Source organism: Mirounga angustirostris, unplaced genomic scaffold (assembly GCF_029215605.1).
Source record: "Mirounga angustirostris isolate CCGP_5_RB_7025 unplaced genomic scaffold, mMirAng1.0.hap1 SCAF_4, whole genome shotgun sequence".
Lineage (NCBI taxonomy): Eukaryota > Metazoa > Chordata > Mammalia > Carnivora > Phocidae > Mirounga > Mirounga angustirostris.
In genome coordinates, this window is record NW_026991712.1 from 185,753,310 (window position 1) to 185,775,496 (window position 22,187).

At 46.8% G+C, this 22,187-nt stretch overlaps 1 protein-coding gene across 3 annotated transcripts; it reads left to right on the forward strand.

The window, feature by feature from the left end:
• Nucleotides 1-156: 156 nt before the first annotated feature.
• Nucleotides 157-21,627, forward strand: NOL9 (nucleolar protein 9). Of its 3 annotated transcripts, none has more exons than XM_045898819.3 (12): nt 159-540; nt 1,459-1,678; nt 2,132-2,259; nt 4,727-4,862; nt 4,988-5,081; nt 5,636-5,733; nt 11,269-11,430; nt 11,635-11,932; nt 13,316-13,427; nt 16,005-16,182; nt 17,445-17,578; nt 18,228-21,627. In XM_045898819.3, exons 1-12 carry the CDS (start codon nt 184-186, stop codon nt 18,375-18,377), a joined length of 2,067 nt encoding a protein of 688 aa, XP_045754775.1. In that variant the 5' UTR covers nt 159-183; the 3' UTR covers nt 18,378-21,627. The 3 variants fall into 3 exon arrangements, with proteins under 3 accessions (XP_064446101.1, XP_045754775.1, XP_045754774.1); XM_045898818.3 differs by having other exon boundaries at nt 160-540; nt 4,985-5,081; XM_064590031.1 differs by lacking the exons at nt 17,445-17,578; nt 18,228-21,627 and adding an exon at nt 14,856-14,970 and having other exon boundaries at nt 157-540; nt 4,985-5,081; nt 16,005-16,179.
• Nucleotides 21,628-22,187: the final 560 nt, after the last annotated feature.

A 22,187-nucleotide genomic window follows, 5' to 3' on the forward strand; every position in this document is an offset into this window, starting at 1 on the left:
GGAGGGGTGTGGCCAGGCCGGCGGGAGCCTCGGAGGGGACGGCGGAGGCCCGCGTGCGCTGCCGGGGCCGCTGGCAGAGGGCGCTCGCGGCACCCAGGCCCCTTCTTTCAGCCTCTCGACGGGCCGCGGGGCGGAGCGAGCGGATCTCGCGAGATTCTCGCGCGGCTGGCGCCGGTGGCCGGCATGGCGGACTCGCCGTGGCCGCTCAAGCGCGGTCCTCTCCGCTCCACGTGGCTGCGTGCCCGCAAAACCCGGACACAGCTCGTTCTTAGCCGCCGGCCCCGCCGCCGGCTCGGGACCCTGCGCTGGTGCGGCCGGAGGCGCCTGCGGCGGCGGCTGCTGCAAGCCCAGGCAGCCGGCGCGGACTGGCGGGAGAGCGGCTGCCCGGTGCCGCGCGCGGCGACCCGGAGGCCCAAGACCGCGGCCCCGAGCGCGGCTCCGGCCGCCGCCCCCGCCCCGAGCGGCCCCGCGAGCCTCCCCATCCCGCCGGTGCGGCCGGCCGGCCCGGGCCGCGCGTGGGTGCTGCTGCCGCTCGAGCAGGTGGGTCCCGCCGGAGGAGCCGCAGCGCCGGGACTTGCGGGCTGGAGAAGGCCTTGCCCCATCTGCAGTTCTCCGGCCGCAGGTCGAGCGCGTTCCTCCTGGCGGCGTGCTGAGCGGGGGTGACTCGGACCCTGTTGCGGGATTCTAGGTCTTCAGAGCCGAGGGGGACTTCAGTAGCAGTAAATAATACTGCAAGGTCACATTTACTGCGTGCTTAGAAAGGGCCGGGCTCTGTGTTCTGAGTGTTTGAGGTTCACGAACACTTTTAATACTCTTAGCTCTCTATGGAGTCATTACCGTCATTGCCGAAAATTTACGGGCGAGGAAACTGAGCTGTGGCTTAGGTAACTTACTAAAAGGTACACAGTAGAGGCAGAGCTAGTACTCACATCCAGGCAGCCTAACTGCAGGTCCTTCGCTCTTCCCTTGCTTGCACTGGATTTCCTCCGGTGCAAGAGGAAAGTGAAAACCCAGGAATGGGAGACACTTGGCTGGCAGGGGGCCTTGGTAGAGATAGGGATCCGTGAGAACAGCAGAGCCCCGTTCATGGGACCCCCTTGTTCTTCATGTGTCGGGATACGCCAGCCATCTCTGTAGCTGTCCTGGGATATGGAATTGGGTTAGAGGTATTAAGTACCTGATGGTCACCTAGTACAATGTATTGTTGCTTGGAAATCCCCTCCCCTTCGATATGTGAATAGCAATTAAGAGTTTAGAAAACTAAAAAAGAAAAAAAAAAAAGGGAGGTGCCTGGCTGGCTCAGTGGGTGGAGCATGCTGCTCTTGATCTCAGTTGGTCACTTCCAGTCCCATCTCTGGCATAGAGTTTAGTTTAAAAAAAAAAAAGTTTAGAAAATTTCAGTTTCTAGTAACAGAATTTGTAATGTTATGTTTTCCTTTCTTTGTTCTTCCTTGCTAGGGTTTTACTTTTAGTGGGATCTGTCGTGTGACTTGCCTCTATGGCCAAGTGCAGGTGTTTGGTTTTGCCATCGGCCAAGGCCAGCCTCCCCAAGATGTCTTTTCTACCTACACCCACTCTCGATTGACTATCAATGCAGTTCATTATTCCATGCCTGAGAAAAGCAAGAAGGAGATGAAAAGGGAAGCCCGAGCTTTGCTCAGATCTCATCTTAATCGGGGTAAGAAAAGTAACTGGATAACTTTCCTCCAGTGCAAGAGGAAAGTGAAAACCCAGGAATGGGAGACACTTGGCTGGCAGCGGGCCTTGGTAGAGTACTGAGGGTGTACTATAATAAGGCTGCAATTTCTAGGTCCTTCCTATTGCCTAGACATTACACACTTTTCTGTGTTTATTTAAAGTGAAACTTGAGTGGAACTTGTTTTCACCATTTTACAGATGAGAAAAATGGCCCAAGACCACTCAGCTAGCTCTTGTGTAGCAAAAGCAAACCTGGATTGACTTCTCCAGCCAGGTGTGTTCCTGATATGCAGTATGGTTTCCTAAAGAAGGCTCTCGAACATAATTCCTGCTCTCAAAAAGTTGACAGTTCAGCTGAAAAGAAGGTAGTCCTAAATGGTGTAGAATTTAATGGAGTTACTATTTCTAAGGTAGTTTATTTTTCTTTTTACAGATGACAGATGTTGGTTGATGAAGAATTTTTCTCCTCTATGTTCCATTGTGATGCTAGAACAACTGAAAACCTCCACTGTGAACTTCTTAGTCAGCCATCCAGGTTTATCTTACGTTTTCGTACAAGAGGTAGGACTAGTTTTCATTTGGAGTTGTGCTAATTATTTTCACCAGAACAGTCACACGTCAGCTGGCTGTAGGATGCTCCCTGGGAAAATCAGTCTGTCTGTTGCATTGTAGGTTGTACACAGTGTCATTCGTGTGCACAGCAAAATAGCATAGAAAGGTGTATCATGAAAAATATTGTCTCCCCTTCCTCGTTAGTTTTATTCCCCAGTGAAAGCCATCCTTTCATATTGCAGGTGATTAAATGCCCTTTGGAAGTTTTACTTTATTTATTTACGTTTTTTCCAAAGTGTTTTTTTTTTGTTTTTTTTTTTAATTTTAAGTACCATCTACCCCTCAGCGCGGGGCTTGAACTCACGACCCGAAGATCAAGAGTTGCATGCTCTACTGACTGAGCCAACCAGGTGCCCCGCCTGTTGGAATTTTTTAAATGGTTATCTTTTTTTTTTTTTTTTTTAAGATTTTATTTATTTGACAGAAAGAGACACAGCGAGAGAGGGAACACAAGCAGGGGGAGTGGGAGAGGGAGAAGCAGGCTTCCCGCCGAGCAGGGAGCCCAATGCGGGGCTCGATCCCGGGACTCCAGGATCATGACCTGAGCCGAAGGCAGTCGCTTAACCAACTGAGCCACCCAGGCGCCCCAAATGGTTATCTTTTTATCTTGATTTATTAACTTGAGATAGTACAAATTTCCTCTATGAATATACTTCAGTGTACTTATAATTTCTCCCATCTCTCTCTTTCTTGCCTCCAAATTTTTGCTGACTGTGTTATTAATTTCTTAAAGTCAAGTTCTATTGCTATAATTGTCCCCCACGAGCCGTAAATTGAGCCTGATCTGCAGGATTATCAGGCTTATGGATGTGAGGTGTGGGGAAGAACCAAGGAATACATGCTTTTGGGTGCAGGGTGTTACTGAGATGGGGGCACTGTGGGAGGAGCAGATTTATTTACTATTTTTTTTAGGATTTCATTTATTTGACAGAGACATAGCGTAAGAGGGAACACAAGCAGGGGGAGTGGGAGAGGGAGAAGCGGGCTTCCCGCTGAGAAGGGAGCCCGAAGCGGGGCTCGATCCCAGGACCCTGGGATCATGACGTGAGCCGAAGGCAGACGCTTAACGACTGAGCCACCCAGGCGCCCTGGAGGAGCAGATTTAAATGTTCACCTTGACCTGCCTGTTAGACATTCCCTTGGAATGTTTGAATTCTGTTGGTATTTCAGCAGAATGGCCCAAAGGCTGAGAGGTGGGATAATAACACCAAGGGAGTTGATACAGAAAAACAAGGGGGTTCAAAGTCATGGCCCTTCAGCACTACCAAGAAGAGGTCTGGATGAGGGAGCAGTAGAGACTGAGAAGTAGGGGTCAGTGATGTTGGAGAAAACCAGGCGTGTGTGATCAGGAAGTCTTCAGAGGAGCTGGACAAAGAGTACAGGTCTGGTGCAGAGCCAGTAGTTGGGTGAGGGCCGTGGAGAAGGAAATGGGAAAGCTGTGTCACCAAGCCTTTGCCTCCTGCAAGTGAAGGTTCCAAACACGTTAATACTGTTTTCATTCATTTTTAGCTTTATTTTTTTTTCTGGGACTTCACCACCACTCTTTATATTCCTTATGCTCCTTCTTGGGTAACTTCCCTCCCCCACTGTGTTTTTATACGTTCTAGAGTTATTTTTTTCATACAAGACAGATAGTGAACTTTATATAATCTCATTTTATAAGATATTCTTATTTTGGCCTCCATGATTGATAGTTGAGCACAGTATAGAGTTTTTTTCCTCAAAACCTTGAAGGCCTTGCTCCACTGTTTTCTAGAATCTAGAGTTGCTGATAGGAAGTCACACACCAGACTGATTGTTGTTCCTTTTATGATGTTTTTATCCTGGGGTTGATGAATTGAATGAGGAGGTGATCATGGATGGGTCTCTTCATTGGTCTTCTTCACCACGGAAGCCTTGTTCCCTCGAGCCCCACCAGCTGCAGCAAGGGCCTGCTCCTCCATTCCTTGGGTTGGTCGGTGGCTTCCTGGTACTTCTGCAGAGCGCCCGAGGGCTTAGTGGGCCTGACTTCCACGTTCTTTCAGCCCGGTCTGCACGTGTTCATTGTCTTTTTACTTTATGTCTTTGGAGACGGCCTTGATTTTGTTCTGAAGCACCAACCTGTTCAACAGCTGTGGTCTCTTTTGAATTGTTCTTGTGGCAATCGTTTTTTAAACTCGCACACATTTTCCTTTCCTTCGGGGTCTCCTGCAGAGGTGATGGCAGCTTGGAAGTACATGTGAGCCAGGAGGACAGGTACGGACGACTGAAGGAACAGCTGATGAGACTCACTGAAGGGATGGCTGTGGGGGTGAGAGGGTGGGCTCAGATCTACCTTTCATAGCTCACGACTGTTTGAGGCTTACTGATTTAAAACTGGAGGAAGAAACGTGCACTTGTGTTCATGTTTTCTTAAAACTTAAATTGTTCATTTCAGAGTCCAACCTTCCAGATTAACTCTGAACATATAGCCCTGAGGTCTGTTGGCATTAGAAGAGAGAAGAAGAAAAACGGCCTTCGTTTGACAGAGAGTGCCTTGTCGGCCATGGAGGAGTTGGTCACCGTGTCCTGCGGTGAGTGATACCTGGGGGTAAAGGGAGCATTCATCCCCCAGGGCCTCAGAGGATCACGATTTACAGGTAGAGCCCTAACGAAGGTGGCTAATTTGAGGTTTCAATGTTTGTTTTGCCTCCAGAAGAAGTAGACGGCTGCCCTGTCATTCTTGTTTGTGGCTCTCAGGACGTCGGAAAGTCAACATTTAATAGGTACCTCATTAACCAGTTGTTAAATAGGTAAGAGTGTTTTTGTTTTTGTTTAGATACATTATTAGATTAGGGTCATGAAATAGGATTTTTGATTTAAGAAACTAGATGGGAATGCTTCTTGACTTCTCAGTAGAAATTATCTACAAGTCTATGCAAAGCAGCTCAGCGGAGTGATGGCACTCTCCGTTAGGCTGTGTTTTGGAGTGAGGCACATCGGCCTCTCGGGGTGAACTGACCGTGCTTATCAGTGAGTGTGCAAGAGGAGTCACCTGGTGTCAGAATCTGTGTTTGTCCATACCCAGAGGTTCAGAGTAGGGAGCAATTTTGTTGTGTTTTAAAGATCAGATTTTAGGAAAGACAAAGGTGTATGCATATTACAAATGGGTACTATGACCATTCCTGCATCACATTTTCTTTTTACTTTTTTTTTTTATGTTGATTGCCATCTTTGGAGCATTCTACCTAAAAGGCTGCATAGGGTGGATTGTGCCTGTGTATTGCATAAAGTCTGTAAGATCTGATTTATTCTTTTGACAGAGTAAAGGTAGTTGAGATTTTCCTTATTCCTTTCAAATTTTCAGTATTTCCTGCGTTGACTATTTGGAATGTGATCTGGGACAGACAGAATTTACGCCTCCAGGTTGCATTTCTTTACTTAATATTACAGAGCCAGTTCTAGGTATGTATTACACATTTCTTTGATGTCTTGGTTTTATAAAACAAATATAATGATCTTACAAAAAACTAAAAAAATGTAAGGGGCATCTGGCTGGCTCAGTTGGTGGAGCATGCAGCTCTGGGATCAAGTCCTGCATCAGGCTCCCTGCTCAGTGGAGAGCCTGCTTCTCCCTCTCCTTCTCCTGCTCCCCCTGCTCGTGCGCTCTCTCTCTCTCACTGTCTCTGTCAAATAAATAAATAGATAGATAGATAGAATCTTAAAAAAAAAGCAACAACATATAATGATGTACACCAAGAAATTGCATTGACATGATACTATTAGCCAAACCATGGATTTTATTCAAAATTCACTGGTTATCCTACTAATGTACTTTTTCTGGTTCAGACTCCAAACCAAAGTCCCATGTTGCCTTTTTTTTAAATGGTAAAATATGCACAACATGATATTTACGGTTTTAACTGTCGATACGTGTACAATTCAGTGACATTAAGTGCATTCACGGTGTGCTATACCCTTCACCACTGCCTATATCTGAAACTTTTTCATCATTCCGAACTGAAACGGTGTTCCCATTAGAGAACACTTGCCCCCTCCTGCTCTCCTTCCAGCCCCTGCTAACCTCTGTCCTAGTCTCTGTCCCTATGAATTTGCCTACTCCACATACCTCATGTAAGTGGAAACACTATTTGTCCTTCTTGTGTCTGTTTTGGGTTTTTTTTACTAAGCATAATGGTTTTTCTTCTTTTTGCTTATTTTTTTGTTTTTTATTTCAATCCAGTTAACACAGTGTTATATTAGTTTCAGATGTACAGTACTGTGATTCAGCACTTCCATGCATCACCCAGTGCTCATCATGACAATGCCCTCCTTCATCCCCATCACCTAATTTCCTCCATTCCTGGCACCCTCCAGACATGTGTTTTAAGATAGTCCATATTGTAGCAGATAATCAAAATTTATTTCCTTTTTGTGGGTGAGAATCATTCCATTGTATACATGGATCACGTTTTGTTGACACGTTCAGCTGCTGATGGACAGTGGGATTCTTGCCACTTCCTGGCTCCTGGGAGTAGTGCCGCTGTGAACATCAGCGTACAAATGCCTGTGCAGGTCTCTGCTTTTAGTTTTTTCAGATGGACACTTGGAGGAGAATTTCCGGGACGTGTGGTAACGCCGAGTTTAGCCTTTTGAGAAACCGCCAGCCTGTTTTTTACAGTGGCTGCATTTTGCATCCCCATCCGCAGGGGCTCTCACTTCTCCACATCTTGTCATCTTGATCACAGCCGTCCTGTCATATGTGCACTGATAACTCACTGTGGCTTTGATTTGCCATTTCCCTGATGGCTGATGATGTTGAGCCTCTGTTCCTGTGCTTGTTGGCCTTTTGTAGATCTTTGGAGAAATGTCTGTGAAGTCCTTCGCCCATTTTTTGAATTGCATTGTTAGTGAGTTTTAGGAGTTCTTTGTATATGTTCTGAGTGTTAATCTCTTATCAGATAAACAATTTGCAAACATTTTTTCCCATCTTTTAAGTTTTCTTTCCATTTTCTTGATGGTATCCTTTGATACACAAAAGTTCTTAATTTTTATGAAATCCAGTTTCCTTTCCTTTTTTTTTTCCGGTTTATTTTTTCTTTTGTTGACATTCCCTTGATGTCATATCCACAAAGTTGCTAAGTCCAATGTCGTAAAGATTTTTTTCTAATGTTCTTGGAGTTTTGTAAGTTTTAGCTCTTACATTTAAGTCTTTGGTCCATTCTGAATTAATTTTTGTATATGATATAGGGAAAGCATCCAACATCATTTTTTTGCATGTGGATGTCTAGTTTTCCAATTATTTGTTGAAGACTGTCCTTTCCCCCGTGGAATGGTCTTGGCACCCTTGTGGAAAAGCATTTGATCATACATATGAGGGCCTGTTTCTGGGCCCTGTCTTTTATTTCATTGGCTTGTATATCTGTTTTTATGCCAGTTCTGTGCTAATGGAGGAATGTGAGTCCTCCCAACTTCATTCTTTTTCAAGATGGTTTTGGCCATTTGGTACCCTTGCAATGCTGTATGAATCTGAGGATCAGCTTTTCCATTCCTACGAAAAGGCTGTTGAATTTTTTTTTTAAAGATTTTATTTATTTATTTGAGAGAGAGAGTGAGAGAGGGAACACAAGCAGAGGGAGTGGGAGAGGGAGAAGCAGGCTCCTGGCCGAGCAGGGAGCCTGATGCGGGGCTCAATCCCAGGACCCTGGGATCATGACCTGAGCCGAAGGCAGATGCTTAACGACTGAGCCACCCAGGCACCCCAAGGCTGTTGAATTTTGGTAGGGATTGCATTGATTGAATGTGTAGCTCACCTTGGGTGACATTGACATCTCGATAATGATAAATCTTCCTATACATGAACACAGGATGTCTTTCCTGTTAAGTTTTTTTAAATTTCTTTCAGCAACTTTTTTAAAGATTTTATTTATTTATTCATGAGAGACAGAGAGGGAGGCAGAGGCCTCCCTCCATTGAGCAGGGAGCCCCATGCAGGACCCAGTCCAAGGACCCTGGGATCATGACCGAGCTGAAGGCAGACACTTAACCTACTGAGCCACCCAGGCGCCCCTCTTCCAGCAATATTTTGTGGTTTTCAGTGTGAGTCTTTCACTTGGTTAGATTAGTTCCTAAGGGTTGGATTCTTTCACTTAACTACCATAATGGAATTGCTTTCCTAATTTCTTTTACAAATTGTTCACTGTTAGTGTATAGAAACACATGATTTTTGTGTATTGACTGTGTAACCTGCAACTTTGCTGAATTCCTGTATTAGCTCTAGTAGGTTTCTTGTGGATATTTTTGGATTTTCTAGATAGAAGATCATCATCTGTGAATAGAAATAGTTTCACTCTTCCTTTCCAGTCTGGATGCCTTTGATTTCTTGTCTCCTAGCGCTCTCAGGCTGGAACCTTCAGTACAGTGCTCAATAGAAGAAAACATTCCTTTCTTGTTCCTCACCTTAGAGGGAATGTTCTTCACCAGAAGTATGCTGTCATTTGTGGGTTTTTGTCGTTCCCCATCGTCAGGCTAAAGAAGCTGCCTTCTATTTCTAGTGTGTGGAACGTTTGTATCATGAAAGTGTTGGACTTTGTCAGGTGCTTTTTCTGCGTCTGTCGGGATACTTGTGTGATTTTTGTTTAGTTGACTTTTAAGCAGATGATAGATCAGGTTGCTGGATTCGTTGTGGATTTAATAGACTTTTTGACAAAAATAAGTAGGGCATTCATACTGTTTTTACAGTTTTATCAAAACTGTTTGTTTAGATTTTGCTTTATAGCTGGTTTCATTGTTCCTTCTTTTCTTTTTTTTTTTTTTATTAAAGATTTTTATTTATTTATTTGAGACAGAGAGAATGAGAGACAGAGAGCATGAGAGGGAGGAGGGTCAGAGGGAGAAGCAGACTCCCTGCCGAGCAGGGAGCCCGATGCGGGACTTGATCCCGGGACTCCAGGATCATGACCTGAGCCGAAGGCAGTTGCTTAACCAACTGAGCCACCCAGGCGCCCTGTTCCTTCTTTTCTTTTACATTTTCCCTAGTCCATTTACTTTTCTTTTCTTTTTTCACACCTTAATATTTCAACAGGTGTTTCCCCAGACAAAGACGCATTATGATACGTAGTCATAATGCAGCCACCAAGTCAGGGTAGCAGTTTGGCCCTGGTACTGTTCCCTCTTCTGTCCTCCAGCCACCTGCCCGGGCCCAGTGTGTATTTGCAAATCTTTAGTCTTCTCCAGTCTGGAGCATTCCCTCCAGCTTTTCTTATCTTTTATGACCTTGGCAGTTTGGAAGAGTACATTTATCGGATGTCCCTATGGTTTGATTGAGATGTGGTGCTGTGTTCTCAATGCATCATATCAACAAGCTGTCAGTTTGCCCTGTTACCAGAGAGGTTAACTCTCATCATTTGGTTAAGATAAGTGTTTGCCAGCATTTTCCACTCTGCCTATAATGAAGTGTGTTATTTCTTCTGGGGTGTGACTGTAGGCTCCCCTCAGTGGACAGAGCTAGGAAGTATATGCATGCTTAGACCCATACATGCACATACGTGTGTATGTATGGGTATATGCATATGTATGTGTATATACACTGCATGTATATCTCTTTGTATGTATGTTTTCTGTGTATTAAGAGCCACGAGTTTACTGCGATCATTCCAATTCCAGTCTGACAGCCCGGGTTTATTCTAGTTAGCCTTTCCCCTTCCATATTTATAAGTTTCTTTTTTTTTTTTTTTAAGATTTTATTTATTTATTTGACAGAGAGAGAGATTGCACAAATAGGCAGAGTGGCAGGCAGAGGGAGAGGGAGAAGCAGGCTCCCCACGGGGCAGGGATCCCGATGCAGGGCTCAACCCCAGGACCCTGGGATCATGACCTGAGCCGAGGGCAGACACTTAACCGACTGAGCCACCCAGGTGCCCCCATATTTATAAGTTTCATTTCTGATGATAAGAACTGTGGCTATGATTATTGTCCACGTATTTACATATTTACTCAGAGCCTTTGTATTTGTTCAATCCCTCTGCTGTGCAGGCCACTTCTTCAGCTGTGGGCCGCCCCAAATCCCTGTACCCCACCCTTGAGGGGAGCCTCGCCAGCCCTGTCCCAGTGGCCTTGCACCAACCACATTAACCAAGGCCCTCACCCTGCCGACTGTTGGCATGTGGTCCTGGTCACCAGCCTGCTGAGTGAGTTCCCAGCCCCAACCAGAGAGGGGAGTTGGCTCAGGCTCGACAGACCGGTGCTGCAAGTTAGGAGCATCTGCCCTGGAGTTGGCTCACCTGAGTTCAAGCCCAACTGATACTTACTCGCTGTGTGACCTTGGTCAAGTTAAAAATGCAGATAGTAACACTACCTACCTCATAGGGTTTTTATGAACATCAGAGACTACATGTGAAGTAGATGGGACATAGTAAGTGCTAGATTCCAGCAAGTGATTATTGTTCTTATTTGTTCTTTCATTAGAACGTCAGCCCTATAAGGATGGGTGTTGCTTTGTTCACAGGTGTATCCTAAGTATCTAGAACAATGCTCAGAGTGTTACATGTGCTCAGTAAATGTTTGTTGAGTGAATGGTCATATTAGGACAGAATTGGAATTAACTATATGTAAAAATGAGCATGTCTTTGTATGAAGTTGAAAGCTTAGATTTTTTTTTTTAAGATTTTATTTATTTAAGAGAGAGCGAGCATGAGCAGGGAAGCGAGGCAGAGGGAGAAGCAGACTCCCCACTGAGCAGGGAAGCCCAGTGGGGGGCTCGATCCCAGGACGCTGGGATCATGACCTGAGCTGAAGGCAGACACTCAACCGACTGAGCCACCCAGATGCCCGGAAAGCTTAGATTTCTGAAAATGGGATACAACTATTCCTAGTGGTAGAATGGTCTGGTAGGATGGTCTTTGATTTCCTAAGGATCTTTGTCACTGGTGATGGCTGGAGAAAAACCCTCACCTCCTTTTAAATAGTCACAGATTCAAACTCTTACTTTTATCTTCCTAGGACCACCTTTCACCCACCAGAGGACACCACAGAAAATGGTATATTATGGGAAACCTTCTTGTAAAAACAACTATGAAAATTATATTGAGATAATAAAGTATGTGTTCAGCTCCTACAAGAAAGAGTCCCCTCTCATCGTCAACACAATGGGCTGGGTGTCAGGTAAGCCTGGGAAGGCACATCTGGCCGGAAAGGTGGGGCCGTGTGAATAAGCTTTTGGCTTCAGGCAGTAAAGCTGGAGCCCAGTTTTTAGGAGATTTCTTCTTCGGGATCCTTTCTTTGTCTCAGAACAGCTGTGCCATGTTCTTATAGGAGTGTGTCACTATTTTAGTAGCGTACCAACTGCCCGTGTCCTCCTCCTCACAGACAAAGGGCTTTTGCTTCTCATCGATCTCATCCGGTTGCTGTCTCCCAGCCACGTCGTGCAGTTCAGTTCTGGCCGGAGTAAATACATGCCGAACCTGACCCCTGACTATGTGGACGATATGGACGGCCTGTACACCAAGAGCAAGTCCAGAGTCAGAGACAGAGGTTTCCAACTGGCAGAGTTTACAGAGAGTTTGGAATTTGCTGACGAAGAAAAGGAGAGTCCAGTTGTGTTCACTGGACATAAGCTGATATGCGTCCAGTCGGACTTTGCGTTTAGGAAAACTCCGAGAAACAGGTAATTAAACTGTCATGGCTGGAGAATGAAGTTCTGTTCAGTTCAACAAGGCCTTCTGCCCTCAATTCCTTAAGAGGAATAAGTCTTCCACAAGTTTTTGAATCTGTCTCACAGCCCTATGTTCATGAAGGAGAATCTGTTCTGTTCTTTTTTTTTTTTTTTAAAGATTTTATTTATTTATTTGAGAGAGAGAGAATGAGAGACAGAGCATGAGAGGGAGGAGGGTCAGAGGGAGAAGCAGACTCCCCGCCGAGCAGGGAGCCCGACGCGGGACTCGATCCTGGGACTCCAGGATCATGACCTGAGCCGAAGGCAGTCGCTTAACCAACTGAGCCACCCAGGCGCCCGAATCTGTTCTTTTCTGAGCTGTTATTGTCCCAATGGAAACACAGACAACCTCTGACTTAAGATGGTGTGACTTTCAATTTTCCCACTTTACGTTGGTATTAAAGCAATACACGTTCGGTAGAAACTGTACTTTGAATTTTGGTCTTTTCCTGGGCACGCACGATGCGGTATGACCCTCTGTCCTAGTGCTGGGCTTCGGGTCAGCCCGGAGGGTGAGCCATGGGTACAGACGCCATTCTGCGCCCATACAATGTAGGCTCTGTGTTAGGTGATTCTGCCAGGCTGGAGGCTAATGTGAGTGTCCTGAGCACGTTTAAAGTAGGCGAGGCTAAGCAGTGACGTCCCGTAGGCAAGGTGTCTTTTTTCTTTCTTTTTTTTTAGTTTTAGTTTTTTTTAGTTTTTTTTTAGGCTTCCTGCTGAGGAGGGATCCCAGGACTCTGGGATCATGACCTGAGCTGAAGGCAGACACTCAATGACTGAGCCATCCAGGCGCCCCTGGTAGGCGAGGTGTCTTAAAGGCATTTTCGACGTCTGATATTTTCCCCTTTTTGTGGGTGAATGAAGATGGAACTCCACTGTAAATTGAGGAAGACCTGTATCCAGAGGTGGCCTTCAGCTCTGGTTGCCAAGAGCTTTTATTGAAGGAGAGTCTTTACATGTCATGTTTCTCCAGTGGGTTTATAGAAAGGGTCTGCAGGGGCGCCTGGGTGGCTCAGTTGGTTAAGCGACTGCCTTAGGCTCAGGTCATGATCCTGGAGTCCCGGGATCGAGTCCCGCATCGGGCTGCCTGCTCGGCAGGGAGTCTGCTTCTCCCTCTCCCACTCCCTCCCCCTGCTTGTGTTCCCTCTCTCGCTGTGTCTTTCTCTGTCAAATAAATAAATAAAATCTTAAAAAAAATAAAAAATAAAAAAAGAAAGGGTCTGCAGATGTTAAGGTGGGAATGTGTGATCTCTCTACACGTAACCTGTGTAATGACCAAGGGACTCTGTTTCTGAGGTTAAATCTCTGTTTACTTCATTCTGATTTACTTTGCAGAGAGTCGCATAACAAAGTGCTTCGAGATTTGGCGGTACTAGGTTACCTCGGCCAGCTGCAGCCTCCAGTGCCGAAACCGCTTTGTCCTTTACACGGTCTCACACCCTATCAGGTAACCTCACCTTGGATGAGGGATTCTCAGTGGATGTAACAAGCCCTCGTGGGCCTTCCTGTGCGTGTTCTCCAGCCACTTTATGCTGCTTCGCTCGTCTTATCCTTAGAACGGCCCTGGGGCGTAGGTTCTGTAGCTACCTCAGTTTACAGACGGGAGGTCGAGTAATCTAGCTCAAGAGTCCATGCTCCTAGCTGCTGTCCTGCGTTGGGCACGACTGTGCTCCGTGCTGGTTATTAAGAATGTTCTGCCTGACCCCAGAGGTGGCACCGGGCAGTCCAGCTCCAGCGCTCCCACTGTTTAGCTGTGTGTGAGTCCATGTCTTACCTGGAGAAAGGAGGCTGTGCCAGACCTCAGAGGATGGTTGTATGGGCTCAGTGAGCGTTCGCAGTGGCTCCTGGCATCTGGGGACCACTCTTTTGTTGTTGTTGTTGTTATTTTTTTAAAATGTAGTCTCCATGACCAGTGTGGAAACCCAATGCCGGGCTTGAATTCACGACCCTGAGATCATGACCTGAGTTGAGATCAAGAGTCAGACACTTAACCGATTGCGCCCCCTGGAAACCACTCTTGAAAGCATTTCATACTATTGTCAAAAGTGGATTCTAGGGGCCCCTGGGTGGCTCAGTTGGTTAAGCGTCTGCCTTCGGCTCAAGTCATGGTCCCACGGTCCTGGGACTGCACCCCGCATCAGGCTCCCTGCTCAGCAGGGAACCTGCTTCTTCCACTCCCCTTGCTTGTGCTCTCTCACTCTTTCTCTCTCAAATAAATAAAATCTTTTTTTTTTTTTTTTTTTAAGATTTTACTTATTTATTTGACAGAGATAGACACAGAGGGAACACAAGCAGGGGGAGCGGGAGAGGGAGAAGCAGGCTCCCCGCTGAGCAGAGAGCCCGATGTGGGGCTCGATCCCAGGACCCCGGGATCATGACCCGAACCGAAGGCAGATGCTTAACGACTGAGCCACCTAGGTACCCCTAAATAAAATCTTTAAAAAAAAAAAGATGGATTCTAGCACCAGAGTATTTGCATTTTGGAATCCTAGCTCCTTAGAATTATTTTGGGAAGAAACCACCATGATATTAGAATTCCAGATGACTAAAGATTAAAATAGCAATAGGTGGCATTTCCTAAATGCTTACCCTCTGCTGTGCTCAGTTCTAAGCCTCTTAACTTCTTTACTCACAATGGCTTTGTTATTACCCCATTTTACAGATGCTAGAACTGAGGTCAGGGACACTGAGTCAGCTTGCCCGAGGTAGCTAGTAAAAGTTTGGGCTGGGACTGGAGCCCAGAGTATTCACCCTCTGCTGTCCATACTAAGCACTCCCTGTGTGCTGGGTGTTCTGCTAAGCACTTGAGATGGAACAGCTCGATGGATTCGTGGCCTCCCAGTGAGAGAGAGGCTCTTTCATTCCCTGTTTACAGCTTTGGCGACGGGCACAGGCAGGTGGAGACCCTGGCCTGCGGTCACACTCCAGAGGCACTCCTGAGGCAGGAGCAGTGGGGCTGGCCAACGAGGACGTGTCTCTCAGGCCTGATGGTGAGATATCTCCTGGAGAATCTCAGGCAGTTAGTTGAATGAACTTTTGGTCAATGGGGTCATTTACTCAGAGATGCTCTACAATGGAACTTGAAGCTTATCTACCAGTAATTGCATCTGCCTTTTGCTATTTCAAATTTGGTTTTGGAATCTAAACAGTATAACAAAATACTTTTGTACTTTACAAATCGGGAATTACCCAGAGAGTTACACGTTAAAGGTAGTTACAATTGACCTTTAAACAACACCGGTTTCAATTGCACGGGTCCACTTACATGCAGGGTTTTTCTTGATAAATACAGTCAGTCCAGTGTTGTAAATGTATTCTTCCCTGTAATTTTTTAAATAACATTTTTTTTTCCAGCCCACTTTATCGTGAGAATATACTATATAATACATTCAACACACAAAGTATGTGTTAATCGACTGTTATGTTATTGGGAAGGCTTCTGATCAACAGGAGGCTCTTAGCAGTTGAGTTTTTTTGGGGGGGTGTGGCCAGAAGTTATTTGTTGATCTTTGACTGCATGGGGTGGGGCGTCAGTGCCTCTAGCCCCTGTGTTGTTCAAGGCTCCACTGTATTTATCTTGTGCTCCTGGAGTTCAATCCATTTTTCTTAATTCAGTATGTTACATAGAGAATAGATGGAGGCTTTTTTCCACTGAATGGAGGTTTGCTTTCTGACATTGGGAGACCTCTCAGCGAGTGGGGTTTTCTCAGTCCCCCCTGACTTTAACGCATTTAGGATATCTTCAGATTTGTGTCTTAATGTGTCTCTTTAGATAAGAAAGTTCCAGGCATCAGTTTGGATTTCTAGCAAGTGTTGGCTGGCGAAGAACTTTGTATGAATTTCTTAGGTACTCTGTATTAAAGTAGTGAAACACTGACCAGTGTTTGTTAGCATTTCTGTTTAGATACTTTTTGGTGGGCAGTTTGGCCAATATAACTTCAGATACCTGCCTAGTCAACTTATAAAAATTAAAAGTAGCCTTTCCGGTAGAATTAATAGAGGGAGGTGCACATTTATTTTCCAGGTCCCTTTCAATGCGGTTGCACTCCGGATTATTCATGCTGATGTCGCTCCTACCCATATATTATACGCTGTGAATGCCAGCTGGGTTGGTCTTTGCAAGATCCTGGATGATGTCAGAGGATACGCAAATGGTCCCATCCTACTCGCCCAGACTCCAATCTGTGATTGTTTGGGGTTTGGTGAGTGAAAGTAAAACATGTCTATATACTTACTGAAATCAATCCCCTTCTCCAACTGTATGTGACTGGTCTTGACCTTGGATCTATCTCTCGGCTGGAGTGGTCAGAGTGTCTCTGGCTTCTAGACAGTGTGCCTGGGGGCTGGTGGGCAGGAAAGAAGCAGCATTTTCTCTGCTTCTCCTGCCAAGATTCCTAAGGGCCTGGTCATGGCCTTCTTGTCACTTGACATGTTTTCCCTAGGCCATCTGTCCATCTGCTAGGGCCCTCCATCCATCTTTAGGCTGACTTCCCACAGGATCTCTATAGCACGACTGTGTGTCTGAACTCCAGGCCCAGCTCGCTTCTCCACTTGGGTATCTCACCGGCATCTGAGACTTAGGTCCAAGACTGAGGTCCTAATTTTCTCCCCAAATCCCCTCCACCCTGCACCATCTCCTGTTCCCAGGCCTGTGAGGAGTCCTTGGAAGATTCACTCTGGTGTTCACGCCAGACCTTTGGGTCTACCTTGGCACCCCCTTGCCTTCATTCGACACATCCAACCCCCTAGCAGGGGTGGTAGCTTGTTTCTGAAACCCCTCTGATTTCTCTGTCTCATCTCTTCTTACTCTGCCAGTCAGAGCCACCGTTTCTGTGCTGGGCTTGGCACCTTTGGGTGATCTGAGGACAGATGTATGTCACGTTCTGGTGCCCCCATCACTCAGGCCCAGGACCATTGGCCTGGCCGTGTTTAGGCCCTTCCTCCTTCGCCAAGCCTACCTCACGTGATTGTCCCCCTGGCTCACTGAGGTCAGTAAATGTCAGGGTATGTTTCTGGAAGGGTGCTGGACCTATGTAACCGAAAATTAGCAAAACTCTTAGGTAATCAAATACACGTTTCTGAGTTAGACAATACTACTTCAGAAACTGTGTCACCTGGTACAGACCGTGAAGAAGGAGTTGAGGATGGGGAAGGATTGAGTCGTTCACGTGTTCCGCACGGTGGCTTTTCTTCCTGGCCTGGGTGTGCCTTACTTGAGACAGTCTAGGACTTTGGCCACTTTGGTTGCTCATGGCTGAACAAGGGGAAGGGTTCCAAGAGATGGGAGATTTGACGAGTCTTGACCAAGAGTAGTCAAATTCTCCCATCTCTTGAAACTTTATATTTTCAAAGCAAAACACGGTTGAAATTGAAATTCTTATTTTAAAAGCCATTCTACAATTCTCAGTGGTAGGGAGGTATATCTTCCAGAAAGGATTATTTGTGTGTGTTTTGTGTCTTCAAGGAATTTGTAGAGGGATCGACATGGAGAAGAGGCTTTACCACATCCTCACTCCTGTGCCCCCGGAGGAGCTAAGAAATGTGAATTGTCTGCTGGTCGGAGCCATTTCCATTCCACAGTGTGTCTTCAAGAGCCAAGTGAGTGCCACTTCCAGGGGCAGCCCTGGGGGTAGCCAGAGAGCGTCATGGGGACAGGTTATTGTGCGGGAACTCCACACTTTGTTGGAGAGGCTGAACGTGGCAAATGGAGTGTCTGGGTGGCCTCAGAGGCCCATGGCCATGAATTGCCATCATTAGTGGCCAGGAGCCCCGTGGTAGAGCCATTATCCCAGAAGTAGGTTATGGGAGGGGAGAACAGAGGTGGTCTCCCCAGGATGACTCCTTCCTGACGCCGGTCTGTGGGTGCACCTATGAGAAGGTCACGGGAAGGTCATGTTGGCTGAGGACATCTGTGTGGTGGCGTGGGGAGGCAGTGGATGTTCTCCCCTCTTAGCTGCTTAACTTGTTCGAGAGAGAGGCGCAGCCACGCCTCCCCCTCACACTCTTGTGCTGGTCGATGTGTTTGTGCAGTTGAATTGGACAGAAAGGCGGCAGTCACCTTTGTACCTGGGCCGTTGGGTCAAGTGGACCCTCTGCAGGAAGAGGGACCAGAGGTCTTAGGAGTGCAAGGACCTCACTCAGACTCTCCCTTTTCACAGTATTTTCTGGGGAAGAAATGAAATGCTGCAAACTCTAATTGGCAGGATTTGGGGTGTTTCCATACGTTCTCTTCATGTTTCTGTTTCAGCATGGGCTCGAAGGGACAATACCTTACATCACCACAGATTATAACTTTAAACTTCCTGGAGCATCAGAGAAAATTGGAGCAAGAGAAACCGAGGAGACACGTGAAGAGAAAGTACACCCCAAACCCAAACTCTATCGAAAGATAAACTGATGCTGACGTCATAGTAAGGGAAGGAGCTTTTACCGGAAAACTGGACTCCGTCTCCAGCCTGAAGTCAGACTGATGGCGATGGCAGGGAATGGTGCACTTACGTTGCAAACAGTGTTTCTTGTGTAACTCGTGGATCTAGAGTCAGTTTAACTCTTTTGAAAGCTCCATGACATAGAGTTTTGCCCTAGTGTTCTGTATGCTTCTTCATACTTACTGTTTTATTTTCTTTTTTTTTTTTTTTTTTTTTTTTTTTAGATTTTATTTATTTATTTGAGAGAGAGAGAATGAGAGAGAGCACACGAGAGGGGGGAGGGTCAGAGGGAGAAGCAGACCCCCCGCTGAGCAGGGAGCCCGATGCGGGACTCGATCCCGGGACTCCAGGATCATGACCTGAGCCGAAGGCAGTCGCTTAACCAACTGAGCCACCCAGGCGCCCCTTACTGTTTTATTTTCTAAAGGGTTAAAGCTTCAGGGAGAAGTTTGTACACCATTAAAACAGAGAGAACACTGTTGATTCCTCACCAAGCTCTTCAAAGACCTGGTTGTTGGAATCTGAATAAAAATAGGGAAACTGGGGCCACAAAAATCTACCAAAGAGGAAGGAGGGCTGGCCAGCGGGCTCGCGAGCATAACAGGATATGGGGGCTCCCCTGGTCCTCGCCCATCGATGACAGACAGGCAGGAGGTCCCAGCAGCAGGGTCTGCCTGTGGTCGGTCACTGCCGGGGGTCATGCTCATCCCTTGCTTATCTGATGCCGTCCACACACACTTTCATTCCCATGGTCCAGTGTTCAAAGATCACGTTCGGTCTATTCAGTGTAATCAAGGTTTCATAGATAAAACGTTTGGATTCAAGAGCCATTCGTTTTTTGGGTTTTTTTTCATCTGATGACTTTATGCTGAAAGAATTGCTCTCAAATCCAGGAAACCTTTCCTGTGGTCTCTTTAGAATGAGCTCTGTCCTAATTGACTTCTCACCTGAGACCAAGGACACGCTGTGGGCAGCACTGGACACCAGGCTGTTTGGAAGAAGGACCAGCAGAGCAACGCCTGGAAAGCCCCATCTTGCCTTTTATGGCTGGACCAGAACTTGTACCTGCAGATGAGTCTGCCATTTAGCGCTTTCTCCAAGGGGGGACAGGAGGCCAGTGATGATGCTGTTCTTCCGGATGGCTTTGGGGGAAATGATGGAAACCCATTGTTTGTCTTCTTCCTGGTTGTCACAATTCTTGATCCTCCAGGGTCAGAAGTGATTTTGGTAACCAAGGATATCAGGTGGGGTCACGTCATTTGTGCGTTTAAATCTGTGAGAGTCTTACTGAGGTAGCATTTCAAACTCGTGGATTCAGCTTCCTACAGATTATGTGGAAGGCTGGTTATTCGGATGTGGGTTTTAACGTCTCTGTTCATTTAAACTGTCGGTTTTTGTCCTGATTCTTCTGGTGGCCCCTTGGCATCTCAGACCCACGCTTACACGTCCTCCCTGGAACTCTGCCACCCCCCAGGGTTGGTTTTGATTCCCTAGAGACTGTTCAAGGTCTAACTTCGTTGTGTCTTATTTATATCTAAATTTACCTTGTGCATGTTTTCTGTCTTGGTCTTGCCAAGAATTTTGACAATCTGCCGTCATCAGCGATACTCAGTCTAGGTCCCGGGCGGCAGGTCTCAGGAGGAATGAAAGCAGTGCCCCAGCATTCCGTTCCATGCAGGCTTGCCTTGGGCCTGCTGTCCTGCTCTCTTGAGGGCCATGCATGTGGAGGAGGCAGGCATTGCCACTAGAGGGAGCTGCCAGCTGCTGGTCTGGAGGGCGGGGGGGGCAGGCGTGCCTGGGAGCCTGCCTGGGATTTCCTGAGGGCTCAGGCATCCTGGAGACTTGGCTCTGTGGCCGGCTCAGGGGCCCTGGTCAGACTCGCAGCCATGCCATCCACCCTGGATGTCTGTCCCTGTGATTGTCGACATCAGCAGCTGGGGCTTTTTGTCATTCCTATCATCCTTTGGTTCAGAATATGGTGGTAAGTTCTACACTTGAGTTATTCTTAACAAAAACTCAATCTCATGTGTGTGTGTGTGTGTGTGTGTGTGGTGTGTGTGTGTGTGATTTCCAAAGTAGCCCATGCTTATTTTAAGAAAAAGAAATAACATGACTTAGAACTTGAAAGCCTAGTTGCTGATTTTGTGGTTCTTTAAAGCCAGTTCTTTAGAAGAGATTCCTTTATAGGAAAGATAGATGTGAAAATAAATGACAAGATTCTTGGATTCTGGGGTTTTAGTTTGTAAACAAAGGTCAGTTCCCAGCTGTCCTCTGTTGGGCCTGGGGGCAGGAAGTGGCAGACCCTCGAAAGCATGGCCTGGAAACGAGAAAGGGGAGAAGGGTGGTTGAGCGGGCCCTTCAGGTGCCGTCACTGTCTGAGAAGTCGGTCTGGGAGAGGCCTGGGCCGGGACCCCTGGGACGGGTGGCTGCCTCCATGCCACACCTGGGATTTCTGCCCCGTGGGGGTTGAGTGCCTTGAGATGCAGGCCCAGGTTCCTTTCCTTGTGCCAGAGAGTGGTGTTTTTTTGTTTTAATTGTCTAATTGGTAGTTTATCCCTCAGGTTTGGATGTGGCAATAATAGTGATTAAGGCAGTAGGCTTTGATATTAGAGCTCTGAGTTGGAATCCTGAGGGGCCCTGGCCAGCCATGTGACTTTGCGGGAGACACTCAACCTCAGCCTGTTGGCGTCTTCAAGATGGGCTGGTGGCTGTTCCTCAGGGTGCCTGGTGGGGGGTACACGAGGCTTGTCTGTACGTGGCGGGCAGTACCCTGAGAAGGCAGGGACCAAGATTGTATTCCTCACAGTCACATTGGGATGAAGAAGAAGCTAAACGTTTAAATCCACAGCCGTCCTTCCCATCCTGTCTCTGGGCACGGTTCCCTTCAGGCATTTTCCAGCCCCGTGTGCTCTTGTCAGAGCTCGGGGGGGTTGGTTCCGGGTCTGCCGTTAGTCCCCGTTCCTGGCCGTTCTTCAGAAACCCCCGTGTAACTGCTTTTAAAGTTGTACGAACAGTTCGCACGTGTAGAAAGTGACTTTCAGTCGCCACCACGTAGGTAATCACTGTTCTTGACGTGACACGGTTTTGTCTGGTGTTGCTCTGAGTGGTGTGTGTGTGTGCGCGCGCTATAAAATCGGTGTCCTGTCGCACGTGTGGTTTTTTAATCCTGCTCTTTTCACTTAACTCGCGAACTTCTATATCATTAAATATTTTTGAGAACATGAATTTAATTGTGTGATTTTTTTTTTAAGATTTTATTTATTTATTTGAGAGAGAGAGAATGAGAGAGAGCACACGAGAGGGGGGAGGGTCAGAGGGAGAAGCAGACCCCCCGCTGAGCAGGGAGCCCGATGCGGGACTCGATCCCAGGACCCTGGGATCATGACCTGAGCCGAAGGCAGTCGCTTAACCAACTGCGCCACCCAGGCGCCCTAATTGTGTAATTTTGTTACATATATAGATAGACCATTTTATTCCAGGAAGTTATTTAAACACTTAGGAGAAATTATGGCAAAAACTTTGGGGAAAATAAAGCATTGGAAGGTGGAATCTGGGTGCCAGAGCGGGGAAGACAGGAAACCTCAGCAAATGCCTGTGTGCTCTTTTCCATTTCAGTACTTTTTTTTAAAGATTTATTTATTACTTTGGAGGGGGGGAGACTGTGAGCGTGAATGGGGGGAGAGGCAGATGGGGAGAGAGAGAATCCTCAAGCAGGCTCCCCGCTGAGCATGGAGCCTGACACAGGACTCATCCCACAACTCCAAGATCATGACCTGAGC